Source organism: Megachile rotundata, chromosome 4, assembly GCF_050947335.1.
Source record: "Megachile rotundata isolate GNS110a chromosome 4, iyMegRotu1, whole genome shotgun sequence".
In the NCBI taxonomy this organism is placed as follows: domain Eukaryota; kingdom Metazoa; phylum Arthropoda; class Insecta; order Hymenoptera; family Megachilidae; genus Megachile; species Megachile rotundata.
The window spans coordinates 13,570,780-13,586,443 of NC_134986.1; the positions used below are offsets into that span (position 1 = coordinate 13,570,780).

Below are 15,664 nucleotides of genomic sequence, written 5' to 3' on the forward strand. Positions count from 1 at the left end.
CGCTTCCATTCCCTTCAAATATCTCTTTTCCTCCCGAGAACCCCCATGAGCTGACTCGAAGCACTTTGCCGTGGTTTCACGAGCTTGGCAACACTGCCACCACCGCCACTTCAACAGGACCAAACGCGCAACTATGTTTTTAGGTACCCCTGGATTAATTATGGAACGCCCTAATGGAAAATATCAATCATTTGGTTTCATTTCTTTCAGTTACTACTGACTTTTATGAAGTTTCTTTTATAAACAACTGTTAATGTTGCTCTGAGAGTACATGTGTTAATTATATTAATTTTATTCATGATACTTAGTGAAAAGTAATTTTGAATATATTGGAGTCTTAATTATGGCTTTAGATAGGTAAATGGTTATGAATTTGAAATGGTTATTAATTTTTTTAAATTTCTAGATGTAGAAATATAAGAATTTCTCAATTTTTTTACTTCAAAAATTTACAAATCTTAGAAATTGCACCGATATCCGTGATCTCCACCCGTTACTAGTAGGAAATATCATTAGTATTCGTGAAAGTTCATGCGAGGAAGGACTCCATCACAGGCCATATAAATGGAAGTCATACATATATCCACGGCCGAACTATCATTAAATATAATATCAGATGAAATCACCTTTTTTCTAAATTTCCATATTTAAAAATTCTAAAATTGCCATATTTCTGAATCCCCAAATTTCAGGAATGATAGAACTTTCGATTGTATTAATTTCTATATCGTGTTCGTTATCCGTATATTTTGTCGGCATTAGATATATCAAGACTACACCATAAATCCAAATTTATGATAATTAAAATCATGACGTCTTCTAGATATAGTATGCGGAGGGCCCTATGGTATTTTAGTTTCGGTCCTGGACCAACCCGGCCAACCGCTCTTTTCACTTGTAGTGAACTGGCAACGTTGCACCAGACCGGCGTAACAACGAACCCCTTTTCACAGATTACTTTTTTCTACTCTCTGGCCGATCGACTCCATTTGGAAAACTACCTGCCACAAGTTGCGCCGCCCATGGACGCAAACTCTTCCCGAATCACCCGATGGTTCCTGTTCTCTGCTTTTGTCTTTGCGTTCGCTGATGTCTCGCTTTCTTTCACGCTATTGCTCCCTTTTTATCCTTCTCGCTCCTTTGGAATATCGGTCTGGGATTGTTAAGCCTGTACACGGGATTATACCTTTCCTGTGGGGTACCGCTTCGCTTGGGAGCTATCAATAGCCATAAGGAGGCCAGGTCCCCTCGTTTCGAGGCGCAAACGAATAATCGAATGAATAAGAACTGAAATTCGAAGTAACCTTAATTATTCACGAAATGAAAAGGATTAATAAATGCATTGTATCTTTTATATTGTGTTTTTCTATTTCTTACATATTATAAAACATTTTATGGCGTACTAAAAAAATGGAAAACAATGAGCCTTTTAGGTTTAGTGAAATACAGTATGTTATTAACCTGTTTGCCGATTCTTCTCGTATGCGTTCACGCGGGAAAAAGACAGAGGCCTTAAAAGTGAATAAAAATTTATTTACTCCTGATGTTATAATATTCCCCACAATGTTCGTGATAAATTCACATCGTTGTCCATAGTGTGCGCGTTATCCGTCAGAAAATCTCGTATACAACATTTGGAAAAAAATTACTGACAAATGCTTCGTTTATGACCGCTTGTCTTTCAAATACAATAAATGCATACAATACGTGTAATTACTCTGAAATGATTTTCAACGAAATACCACGAACTACGATTAAACAACGTCGTTGCTTCGTAAAATGTAAAATGGGCGTACCTTAAAAAGATTGACAGTAGTTTTGTAAAATAGAAACATGTATAAAAGAGCAAATAATGTGACAATATGATTCAATCGTTAATTATTTTTACGTCAAGAAAAGTATTCCATACATTCAAGTGCCGCCTTTTTCTCTCGACTGAAGTTGGCAGACATCTGTCAAGTGATCGAATGATAGTAATCAAACGATACTATCGAACGCAGGAGTTTTAAAGCGGCTAATGAATTCGCGCGAAAATTTGAATTTCGATTACGATACACGAAACATTGCAATTACGAACATTGTTACAATCGAATATTGTATTTTCCTTTTTAACGAAATTTAAATAAGAAATACTGAAAATACGTAGGACATGATTCTTAAAATTAAAATTCGCCTAAGAAACAACTTTTATAAATACTGATATTGATGTACGAATTTAGGAGCAGTTCAAAATAAATGCTTGCATTCAATGCAAATCAGTTTTATAATAGAGGTGCTACTATTGATTATCAATACATAGTTGCAGTTAAATACAATTAATTATTACCTCTTTTTTTATTTGCCTTGCGCATCGTTGATTATTAAAAATAACCTTAAATTAAGCGCAATAGTTTGCGACAAATTTTTGTTTATTTTGCACACGTAAATTTTCTAAAGCAACATAGAATAATTTATTAAAAATTAACGGACAGACTTTGAATCGTTTTAGCTGCAGCCATTGCGCTTAAATCCAGTATATGTCGGGCAGTAGCGAAATTATTTTATTATTCTCCTTATTTATAAAGGGAACAGAAATATTTGTTTCGACCGCTGACGCAATATCTGAAAAGATTAGAAACTGAACCATTCTTAATGGTAAATATTGAGCTTGTGCCAGTAAGCGTTGTATTAGCGCGCCTCTATATTACGCAAATTTCAATCATTTTGCTACGCAACGACGTTTTCAAATTTTTATTTCTTTTATTCTCGTGAAAACGTGTAAAAGCATTTACTGATTCTCTCGTCGACTAATTCGCTAAACAACATTGAATTGCTACTAGATCGTTTACATGATTCTCGTAGTAAATCCTACTCACATTTTGTGTTACAATTTTAAAAAATGTATAGAAAATGAAAGAGTATATATACTATAGCAAATGCTATGCATTTCAAACTGGAGATTTTAATGCGTGGTATATTTAGCGTATATCTCTAGTTCAACCGTTTAGCGTTTAACCAGTAGCGTAACTAGGACTTTCGTTTAGGGTGAACCAAATACCCTATACTTCAGATACAGTACTGTGTATGGTAAAGTCATTATACAAGAAAAGAAGACTCCACCAATGAAACAAAAATTGACGGACATGGGAAATTTTTTATATAAAGCTGATTTGAATAAGAAAGCTTACCATACTCAGTACTGTACTTATTCCAATAAATTCTGATAAGAGATCAGTCTACATTTTGGAGGGCAAATGCACCCTGGTCCCTACCTAGCTACGCCAATGAATCCAATATTCTAATTTTATCACATGCTTGAAAACAAATATTTTGATCAACAGAATTTCTTAAATATTAAGTACAATACATTAATTGTATTTAAGGAACGCAGCAATCCAATGTCTGGGCGAAGAAAATCGACAATCGGCGCAAAAATAATGTTTCATTCAGAAAGCAAGTTGAAGTCAGACTTTTACATTAAAATGGAAACAATCGTTACAACGAAGATCATTCGTGTTGGGAATGTGAAAATCTAATCGCCTAAACTTCTTGTACAGCATACAAAAATGATCTGGTGATCTGAACCGATTCTACAATTTTGCAAAAGTGTTCATGCTGTTTTCTCGATCAAACGTGCACGAAAGCGGATAATTTTTGTTCCACCATTACAATTTGGTGTTTAGTGCGAAAACGAGTTCTCCTCGGTTTAGCCAATTGTGTACAATAAAATAAAGAAAGAAAAATCGATATAATTTAGGCCAAAGCGACAAAACTGTGTTACGCGATTTAACCCTTAACGTTCCAACGTTAAATTAATTATCGCTACTCGCATGTAAATTGATATCATAAAACGCACAATCGTATAAGATACATTTCACTAAATTTCATATATAATTATTATCTACAAATAAAATTGTACACCTAAAATACATTTAAAATTAATACTCCCGCGATAGCATTTAATTGCAGTGTACGTTAAACGCACATTTACAAATGTTTAAGTAATTAGATATATTGCTTCTTCAGAATCTCATTTGCTATCTTCTAATGAACAATATGAGCCTTTCAAACTATACATTATGTGCAAACTTCTAAGTACTTATCGAAGAGAACCTTTTTTTAATACAAAAAGGCTGCTTGAGCGTGGCTTAAAATTCACATTAAAAAAAAGTTATCTAACGTAGCAACATATAATTTATCTACTTGCAGCGCAAAATCTCTAATTATCTATTTTCTCTAGAGAGATCGCTTATTTGGGTACAATACAGTCTTGTTATACTACCTTTTGAGCGAATTTTTTAAATTTACGGATTTTCCTAAGCCTTTCACACGACCCTTTCCAGCTTCTACAACCTCGAGGGCTATATAACAAGACTAAACTGTACAGTTGGATTTTATCGTATACCCGTTAAAAAGAGATTACGTTAGCAAAGCTGCAATTGTTTGCATACAAAAGACAAATTCTTTGACCCGCTGATAACACGTTAATTGCGCTGGTCGAACGAAGGTAAACAAGAACGCATCCTTTTTTATCAACCAGCTGTTCCCTTTTATCTCAAAAGTAAATACACATCCTGGCTATGTATTTGGAATTCTCAAAGCACATTTTAGGGGATGGATCGTTAAGGGTTCGAGTAAGCTCTGAAAAAACGAAAATAAAAAAAAAGGAACGAAATCGAGAAGAAAGCAATGATGATTGGATCGGCGCAACTACTTACGTTGGAAGTATGTAATTATCACGTCCCTAGGAAGTCACTATTAAGGAACGAGCTATCCGGTCTATTAAGTTTTACAAGTACTGCCGATTATCTTGTTCGGTTTCACTTTCGCATTCAATAATCTGCAATTAGTAAATTTATTTAAAGAACACCGCTTCAATCTCGATCGTTCAACAGTTGCTAATAGAACGGAATTACAAATTCCTCTTCTCTTTTAAATTAAAATTATTTCTCCTCTTTACATGGGCGTAGCTGGGACAAGGGGTTGATCCTACGGTGGAAGATCTATTTTAAAAATAAATTTGAAATGCATTTGTGGATATCTAGGGGGGTCCAAGCATACTAGGATCTAAGGAGGCTCTAGGGAGATTTGGGTATAGGTATGAGGTCTGAGTATGTGGACATCTAAGGATATTAGCATGCAAGAATTAATAGATATTGGGATACAAAGAATTTAGGAATACAGGAATGTAGAAGTTACAGAATGCATCTGGATATAACAAATGTCTTTCTTCATACTACAGATATTTACTTTAAAATAAACTACCCCTGACTAATAATCAGGCTACGCCCATGTTTCCTTATTTATTATTTTTTAAATAATAAATATCATAGATTTTGCACGCAAGTTCTTTGTTATGCAACGAGAAATACCATGGAATTCTTGAGGCGTAGCGTTTTCTTTCAATCTTTTCCGTTTTCTTCTTTGTTGGTTAAGTTTCTTTTTACGTGGAACGCTAACCGGATCAACTTGCTACTATATAATTTCGTTAACGAGACTCTAATGTATGTACGTCGCCGCGTGTCTATGCATATAGACACACGTATTCTCTTCTACGTTTTCTTCCTCGTCATCTTTTTATTTCATAATTGAAAAAGACAAATCTAACTCGTCGATTTGACCGGCGACGAGTATCTATTCAATATACAATTCCTTAAATGGAATTACATTTGGTTTAAATTACAAAAAATACACAGAATGCGTAATACGTATAAAAACGTGTCGTTTATGCGTCACATTGTTAATAATTAATCTAACATTTGTTCGATTGCAAACAGACTTCGATTCTATATATGGGCTGATTAAAATTGATTAAATCGTTAGTCGAGATTCAATAAAATAATTATTAAAATATTTAAAATAAAATTTAACAATAATTTTTAAAATCAATACTTTCAGTATGTTATTTAAAAAATCAGTGTTGCGATAAAATCAGTATGAATCTAGCTAAGAATCCTATCCTAAATAAAATCATTAAGAGATATTTAAAAAAACGTTGCATGACGTTATCCTATGTATAAAATTGTTAAAAAGCAGTTTTACAAACGATATGAAGTCTGATTGCAACGAATGATCAAGTAGATTATTAATGATCACCAGATTACACCTAGTTTAATCGCTAATATGCTGTTAATACATCACGAGTTATAGTGATATTACACGAAACCTAAAACATAATTATTTATCCCTATGTGTTTGTCGATTTATAATATTCTATGTGCGTATTCGTCGTTCTTTCTACAGCGAAAGCGTGATCACGAACGTAAAACGGTCCCATCTGCTCTGACAATGAAATACTTGTGTGTATGTATGCGTGTGTATGTTACGACACTTAGCTGCCTAATTTCTGGTATACGTGGAATTCTATACCTCTGGTGAATTCTGCGTAGTCGCATTGATATGATCCTGTAAACAAATTCGGAGATCCCGTTCGTCCAGCTCGCTTTCAGTATCGACACTAAAGCTTCTCACATTTTGGCCACCGTTACCTGTCCAATGTTGTTTCCAACTTTCTAATCTCATGACCTGCGACACACATAGAAAATACAGAAATAGTTGATGAATTTTCTGAGTAATCATTTCTACAAAACATTGTATAACTTGTACGTCATCACGTAGAGGAGAAATGTGCGTTAGAAGTTTCTTTCTAAAAATTATTTTTAGTTTGGATTCACTACTTCTTAACTTGAGGAGCAACTACATTTATTTGCACTGTTTCTTAATCTATTCACTTTAAAGACTGTTGTGTACAATATTGTCTTGGAAAGTATCAGGAAGTGAGAGGTCAGTATTACAATTATACAGGCAAATATTATATTGCAGAATTGTGAAATCTCTTAATTAAACTATTATAATCCTTCTGCTTTAAAGTGATGAAGCTAGTGATCACTTTAAATGATAATGCACAGATGAAAAGTCATCCTAAATATTGTACCAAGCAACATGCACATTGGTTGCTATTTAATTGTGCTTAATTGATCTTGGACAAATTTTCTCTGACAGTATTCATTAAATCTGATTACATTAGTGATGGAACAAATGAACAAAGCAAAAACAATGCATGCGAACAGTGATTATAATGCACACAATTAGTAAGATCTTAAAGCATGTTAAATATAATGATGAAGTTCAACTAGTACTACATGAATTATTTCTTATGAGGACAATGAATTCAATGAATGTTTCTGTCCGTAACACTTTTACACTGGGTGCATTTATGTACAATTATATTTACAAATTATACACAATAGGAAGATCTTCATAATAATTTAGAATGATTTGCAATAATTGAACTGTTAAGGGAAATTCAATCTCTTTTTCTGAATTTAAATTATTTCTTAAATGTATCTATTAATAGACTATTCGTATAAAGTATGTATAAAACTGTAAAGAAGAAATACAATTCTTTAATACAATTCACATTGATGTCATGCTACGTACATGAAATGGAAAAAATAATGCTTACGGATGGGTAAAGACTTACTCGAGCCAGCGCCAAGGCTCAGTCTCCGGGCTGGTGATTGGCGTAGGGAACTAAGGAGACAGAGATAACACAGCAATAGAGGGTTAGTTTTACAAGACCATTAGTTTCATTGTGTTCGTGTTTGGTACCTTTACACAATAAGAATTCCATTAGTAATTACAATCAAGGACATATAATACTACATCATCATATCTTTCAATACACCTAATTATACTTGAATAACATTTTTTCAACAGCAGATATTACAATGCATTTTTGCTTAACATCTTGGAAATATAAAGTATTAAAGCAAATGAATGATATCTTTGAAGGTATGTATTTTCTCAATTATAATTTTTTAATTGTTACTCCGTGCTGTGCTAACTCTCAATAACTAATATAATGATCTTAAAGCACAATTAGTATAATAAATAGCAAGCTTGATTCATTATAAAATAATTTCAGTATGTTCGCTACATACAACAGTTTAAGACATTGAAAATTTGATGATCATTTAAAAATACTGCAAGATGTTTACAGAAACTTTTATCAAGTGTATGCATTCAGTATTTTATTCCAAATTTTCAATGTACAATATATTAAAACATAAAGATAAATATTTTCTTATACTGTTATGATGCCCTCAAAGATATAATGTCGTCTTAACTTGAAACAAGAATGATTACTGTGTTCGTTCGAATGCGACAATAACATTAAATGAGTGAATACCATAACAATGATTAATTTAAATGTAAAGCAAATCGACATTTATTATTTGTACTTTGCATTGTAGCAAGGACATAACAAGCTGAGAATGCAATCTATCCTCAAAGCTTTGATATGTAAACCATCTTTTTAGAAATAGATAAATACAATTAGGAATGTTAGTACTCTGAATGGATGAAACTCGATGAATTCTTAACGTGTACAGGTACCTCTGTAGGAATATGTTATTTGTTTATGTGATAAGTGAGATCACCGTGTTTTGGTTTCCATTACAACAATTAATCATTAATTGCAGAGAATAGAAATATGGGATATATTAGTATGAAAATCTGATAAAATGTTACTATCATTAAATTTTGGCAGAAAAAAATGATGGAACTAAAATTATGTCCAATTATTTCTTAATAAATATTTTTGTCTAAATATTTGATGACGTATAATTTTGTATTGTTCATTAGCGTGACAATTAGCCATACATTGCAGTAAGAGGTGCAATTTGTGCATAGTTTTGTGAATCACAATAATACAAAAGCAAAAATCACATCTTTGCTTATTTTACATGTTATCACCACAGATGCAATTTTATACACTTAACAAACAGAACAATAATAGCTTATATTATATACATTTTTTTTATATTTAGCTTGTTAATTCAAAGTAATTGATAAAAAAATGTATTAGTAACACATTGAAAAGTTTATCCTTTGTGACATGTGAATTAACGGTGCAGTATTAAAATAGCCAAAACGGTGTTGAGATCCTAAAACATGATCTTTAAGATGAAAGATATATCAGTGAAATAAATATATTAGCACTTTACAAAAAAACAGTGTTATAAAAAAATATTGAGTGCATTATGATAAATGTGTAATCATATAAAGGATTATACAAACTATTCACAACTAAATTAAATTATTTCCTCCAAATGATAATCCAGATTAACGACTTTGTGAAAGAAATCTGGGAATTTAAATATGTTATAAAATATTACTTCGATGGAACTGTAACTGATCATTGTAAATAATTAATTGAAGAAACTATGTATGTATTAATGACAACAGTAGTTGTATAGAATTTATGTGGTTCTGTGTCTATAACTCATATGAATATGCAGGAATTGCAATAACAAATCAAGATCCTATAATGAAATTTCAACTGGAATTACTTCTATCTTCAAATATACGACAATTTCAATAGTTACGTAATTCTACAAGCTTCGAAATATACTACCTTGCAATCAAATACCAAATTGAATAACGATTGGAATTTAAACTACTATAAAATGGTTATAATACTACGTCTTTACGATCTACCATCATTACTTCTACCTTTTTAAAGATTAAACAAAGGTATGAATTTCAACTTTTAACTGAAGTAATTTAATGTTTATCATTGACAATCGTACACGTCTAGAAGAATAATTATACTTGTGCATAATTGAAAGCATTCTTAATTATGCCATTTACTTTCATTGTTAAAGTAGCACATTATTTCTTTAGATTTACACACCTTATTCAAAAGAAAAATTTCTTTCTATTACAAGTTATTTCACAAAACAATTAAAATAATTTTATGTTTGTCTCTGAGTTAGCACTAAACCTTGTAAAATAGTAGAACTGTCCTACATGTATTCATTTAGTCATGCAAAAGGTGAAAAACCAAAGACAAATTTGACTGTTTTCTTTTCGTAAGAAAATAAAAATTAATCTACATTTAATAACATTTTTTCCAATCACCCCTTACTGCAATTTTTAAAGCAATGCTTTCATTAATGCAGCATAAATATAATCTGAAACTTACACATACCTCAGCTTTTAATTCTGCAACTTTATCTTGCAATTCTCTTACTCTCTCACTGTCGTCTAAATTGTTTCTAAGTTCACCTTCCGCGTGCATCTCTTCATTCTACAATAAAAGGTCAAGAATAAATAAACAGAAATGATCATAGTTACATCCTATTAAATAAATGTCAATACTTTTAATTCAAGAAGAGATATTTTCTGGGTGAGTTCAGCCACTTGCTGCGCGTGTTCCGCATCGCGTATCCTAGCCATCATAGCTTCGTCCTTCATCTTTGACTCCAGGTCAGAATACTTGTGTTGTTGCTCCCTTAATTTGGCAGTAAGTTCTTTTTCTCTAGTTAAAGCAGCTTCTAATTCATCTTTAAGCAATTTCCCTCCTTCGTCCTGCCGACGGAGTTGATTCGTGGCTACCTGTACTTGAGTTTCAAGTTCCATAACTTTCAATCTAAGCTCTTTTACTTCCGTCAAAGCTTCCATTTCTCGAATTCTGGTTGTCATTAAGTCTTCCTCGAATTTTTGCACCTCATGGCCCCTGTTCTCCCAGAACAATAGCTTCTTTGGCGTAGAATCGCTAGCAGGTTGATTTTGGGCTGAACGGTGCTCTTGCAAATGCCTCTGCCAGGCAGAACTTAACTCCATCACTCTCTGCCGAAGATCCTAATAAAATTCGTTAAATGAATCTTTTCACATGTCATAATTAATTAAAACTGAGAATACATGGATCTAAAAGTATTTTAGAAATTTGGGAATACATGTCTTGATATTATCTTTTCTTACCTTTAAGGAAAGATTAGCCTCAGCTTCTCTAAGCTTTACAGCAATCAATTCTTCTTGCAAATGAGCAACAGAATTATCTGGCGTCGATTCACGTAAGGTCTTTTTATCTTGCTCCAATTCCTGTATTCTCGCTCTGAGTTCCCTTATCGTTGCATCATTTTCTGCCTCGTGCAACCGAACCCTTACCAATTCCTCTTGCAAGCACTGTATCATTTCCTCCTTCTGCGACAACGCCTCTTGTTTCGATAGAATTTCTTCTAAGGAAGATTGCTTCGACGTCACGTTCTCCTCTAATAGAAGCGACAAAGATCTCAACTCCTCATGAGCCTGCTCGAGTTGATGACTGGTCTCGAGATGCGTATGCCGAAGGGCTGCTAATTCCCTTTGTACAACGAAAGCAGTTTCCTCCTCTTCTGCGCGAGAAACTTGACCCCTGACCAATCTATCCGCCAGTTCCGCGGATTCAGCTTCAAGAAGTTCAGTTCTTTGCCTAAGTAACCTATTCTCCGCTCTGAGCCTACGAAGCTCAACCATCTCCTCCTGTTCTTTCATTTTTAAAACGGTATAATCTTTCTCCAACTTCTTCATTCTTTTCGGATTTATTTTCATACCATAAGCAAGATTCATGAGGACATCAGGGTCTTTCTCGGCTCTTCCAGGTAGTTGTTTCTGGAAGAACTACAGGCGAAAGGACTGGTCAATATTAGTGAAAGGAAACTACAAGTGGGTCTTCTAGAAACATACACATATTAAATTACACAGGTTTTCCTCTGTCTTCGTCCTTCTGTCTCTGACTCGCATTAATATTCTATCTTTAATCATTTTAAAAACACAGTTGGTCCAAGTCATTACACGCTGTATATAGTGACAACGCGTATAACCAAAATGTCCAAATGTTAATGCGAGTCACTGTATAGATTTAAGATACAAAAGCTGGTGTTGAGAAATTACCTTCAACATGCCTTCCATGTCCAAGCTTAACAAATCTTCCTTGCCTAAATGCAGCATGGCCAACGCAACCTTGAAAATAATCTCCATGCCTTCAGACAGAAACACGTCAAAAATGCGGCAGGCCAGCGGCAGGCTGAGCGCCGTGGTAAAAAGCGTAAGAAACCAAGACGATGCGTACATCGACGTGTGAAAACCTTGTGCCGTGAAATGAGCGTGTAATTCGGGATGCGTGTCAGCAACTAAATGTTCTAGCTGATACATGCACACCCCTAATTCAGCCATACTCGGCTTGAACATGTCTCGCAAACGATACTCTTGCATAAGCGCTACCAGTACAGCGAAAGCTTCCTCCTCCGGCATTTGCTGCAACAACAAATTGACACCTATTTAATTCTGATCAATTGAAACGCGATGACCTACATCCAGTCCTCAAGTATTCATTTTATTCTTTCTATTCTCTTTCTCACTCTCTCACTCTCTTTTTCGCCTCAAACATTAAAGTGTACCTGCATAAGGAGTAATCCTACAATAAATCCCGAACCTTGACAGTATCCCACTTCACGATCATGAAGACTATACGCTTTCATAACGTTAAACAGACTCTCCTGGCCAAGTCCGTCTTTTTCCTTAAAGAAATCATGCTCAGGATAGGTTCTGGCTATGTCCCTCCTAATTATCCTTTCGCACGCGGACGTGGCTTTGATATACTCAGCGAATTGCTTTTTCACAGGAGAGTCGTGAGCACCACTTAGTAGCTGCCAAACAATACCTCTGCAATGATGAATATAAATCAGTCTTTTTGTTAGAAATTTAGAAATTAGTACTTGGTCATGCCTCCCAGATTTCCGATATTACCAATTAACCTAATACAATTCTCAAAAAGGGTTTATTACCTAAAATGATGAGGTATTCCTTGACGTACTAATTCTTTGACGAATTCTTTCCTCTTCTTCCAATGATAATCCCAATCAGCGACGATGTGACCCCACAGGGTCCAAGTATTCTCTTCACCATCGGCTGAATTGTGGCGTCGGGGTGCAGCATCGCCATTCCCTCCGCTACCCCCCGACGCCACCGACACCTGAGATGTGTCAGAACCTTTCCTACTGTGATTACTATGAAGCGAGTTCAACGACTTTGCATCCGATTCAATAAGCCTGTTATCAATCATATCAATCTATTGAGACACACACTTCAGTGTTACAAAAGTTTTTTAATGATAGCATGATACATCTGATACATTAGAGCGCATATACTACTTTATCGTTTTTCTTCGCATCTATTGATTTTACCTAACTCTGTGACGCATGTACAGAAATACAAGCAAATGCCGACTGAATATAAAGACAGATTGCTCAAAATAATTCCAGAATCTTGTATTTGAAGAACTAACTCGTAATCCATGAAGATTATCCATGAAGATTACGTTACAAATTACGTTATACCAAAATTTATAATACTAGAAAATTAAGTAGAAATAAAGATGTTAAGTAGTAATAAAGATTCTACAATTATTTTGAACGCTGATAAGTTACAGTGTAAAACATCGACATGTCTAAAGCACGGATGGTTAGCACATGCAGGGACGATGAGCAAACGGTTCTGGTCAGTTATAATTCACCTATTGGCTTCCTCCAGCTTAGCTAATAGAGCCAGCTCGTCGGTGGGTATTTCCTGCGACGAGTTTATCCTCTCTTCCTCGGATTGAATCGGCGGCGAGCTCGGAAGTATCTTGCTGGCCTGACTGTTGGTTTGAGCGGTCTGGTGTACAGTGGTGCATAAACACAACACGCTCATCACCTGCGGTCCATAACGTGATAATCCTAATTGCCCGGCTGCCTGCTTCTCTTGACCCCTACAAACCAATCATGTATTCAGATTACTTATTCATTGATGAGTAACATTATTATTAACTCGCTGATTTTTCTAAGAATCACTTAATCATCAATCATGACTAATTTTACGAATACAAACGAGGTTTTTTAACGCAACTTGTAGCGTCAAATTTTCGAAACTAGTACACGTAAAAAATGACCAGGAACAAGAAAGCGCTCGATAACGAACATTTTCTATTTCATTATTTAATATTTTTACGCGGTAAAAAAGATCGACGATAAGCTGTACACTCCTCTCACCTTGTCGGCGAACATAATTAATGCGAGAAATCAAAAATTTCACTAACGAACCGACTTTGTCGACTGTAAATCGAGCCGATGCGTTAACCTGGCGTCGTTCACCGAAGTATCAACGTAATTAATGGATTCTAGAGGCAACGAGAGATCATCGAATCGCCAATTAAATGGATTTGAACCGCGAGCTTTTCAATCCTCCCTGATGAATTTCCCGAAAGGCTTCGATGAACGCTCGTTACAGAAATATTCTCTCCCCTTTTTAACCCTTTCATGCAGTCAAATAGAGAGACGAAAAAAATATATAATTTTTATTTTTACTGAGGCGGACAAATTTTTAGACGACTTTTTGTAGTATAAAAATTATAATTATCGCGCAACTAACGGTTGTAGATATATCACACAGGCATAGAATGTATGGCAACGCAAAGACAAACATTCGTTTGTCTGGCCTAATTTTTGTATTTGTCTGTTGAGATACGATCTCGTGAGTGTCAATTAACGTGTTCATTCTACCTTCTTGTGGTTTTATTTCGTGTCCATCGCGCCGCCGCTGGTGCCAGCAAACCACGAAGAACCATCGAGAAACGTTTTCGTTCTTCTGTCGCGAAAGGTATACACTTTCGATCGAGAACACCGTATTTTTTCAAATAACTCGGTAATCACTTTCGATTTTTCCGCGAAACACTCGTCGCGGAATAGTATTTTTCAACGATCATTTGTGGAACTGTTCTGTGCACGATAGTCGAACGACCTTCTCGAATATAAAATCCGTCGAGTTTTTTCATTCTCCGTTCGAGAAGCTTGACACTTTATTTGTTTCACAAATTAATTGGTGAAGTTAGAAACCCTGTGGATTACCCGAGAATATCCGTTTCAATTGCACTGGCAAGTAACAGAAGACGAAGAAGAAAGCCCGAACAATTAGCGCGTGTGAATGGATTAGCGGACGAATGCAACGCTCGAACACGCTTATAGCAAATACGTACAAAATACACCAGCTACCGGATAGAATAATTTATGTTTCTTCGTAGCCTGAATTACCATGGAATTCGTGGCATGTACGAACATCTGTGCACGAAAGTGCGAACGATAACATTGGATAATTCCTACGCAATAGAAATGCGGACGATAGAATATTTTAATTCAAATCTCCAGGAAATTATATCCTGCGAGATTCTATTTAAAAAAATGTTTCATTCGAAAATTTCACACTGAACAGGTCGAACAGAGTTCTATGGCAACTTTTCAATTCTAAACACAAAAGATAACCAGGTTAAAAACGCGCGATCACCCATCCATGATTCCCACCCACGGTGTTTCTTCATTTCGTATTCACCTACAACGCGTACAAATCACAGGTGTGCCCAAACGTTTGATACATTGTATTACTCCTAGATCACACGTCCTGGATTCGCGATTAATACCTTACAACTGTACCTACTGTTTTTTTTAACATTTTTAAATGTGCTTTTCTTTCGTAATTCTTGTAATATTTTTATTATTTCTAATTGCAGACTTGGTGAACTGTGTCGAAAATATGAGATGCGAAGGTGTTAAGCTGTTCGAGAGCAATGACCTTGTGCGTCTTGTATTAATGTATGACACACCTTATGCGTCTTGTATTAATAAAATCTATGACGCATCATGTGCATCTTATATTAATATATGACACACCTTGTGCGTCTTGTATTAATAGATGACACACCTTGTGCGTCCTGTATTAATATAACATATGACACACCTTATGCGTCTTGTATTAATATATGACACACCTTATGCGTCTTATATTAATATAACCTATGGCGCACCATGTGCGTCTTATATTAATATATGAC

General features: G+C 34.8%; 2 protein-coding genes across 8 annotated transcripts in view; one reads left to right on the plus strand and one right to left on the minus strand.

Moving 5' to 3' along the window:
* The window catches only part of Evi5 (ecotropic viral integration site 5), a 19,902-nt gene continuing 4,238 nt past the window's right edge, over positions 1–15,664 (minus strand). The window contains exons 1-11 of one of the 7 annotated variants that reach the window (XR_013037862.1): positions 14,343–15,460; positions 13,319–13,552; positions 12,591–12,854; positions 12,204–12,468; positions 11,698–12,060; positions 10,747–11,424; positions 10,144–10,626; positions 9,974–10,072; positions 6,349–6,504; positions 1,002–1,287; positions 1–170 (exon numbers count right to left, since the gene is read on the minus strand). Coding sequence is in view for 5 of the 7 variants with exons in the window: in XM_076530673.1 (XP_076386788.1) it covers positions 1,105–1,287; positions 6,349–6,504; positions 9,974–10,072; positions 10,144–10,626; positions 10,747–11,424; positions 11,698–12,060; positions 12,204–12,468; positions 12,591–12,854; positions 13,319–13,552; positions 14,343–14,407 (2,790 nt within the window). In the remaining 2 variants the exon portion in view is untranslated. Of the gene's footprint in view, positions 1,288–1,512; positions 4,820–6,348; positions 6,505–7,444; positions 7,513–9,973; positions 10,073–10,143; positions 10,627–10,746; positions 11,425–11,697; positions 12,061–12,203; positions 12,469–12,590; positions 12,855–13,318; positions 13,553–14,342; positions 15,461–15,664 lie in introns of those variants that run through there. The other 6 variants (XR_013037863.1, XM_076530673.1, XM_076530674.1 and 3 more) reach the window with 6 other exon arrangements.
* LOC100882516 (U6 small nuclear RNA (adenine-(43)-N(6))-methyltransferase) overlaps positions 7,528–15,664 on the plus strand; it is a 16,184-nt gene continuing 8,047 nt past the window's right edge. The window contains exon 1 of the mRNA XM_076530681.1: positions 7,528–7,544. The gene's annotated coding sequence lies outside the window, so the exon portion shown is untranslated. The remainder of the gene's footprint in view (positions 7,545–15,664) is intronic.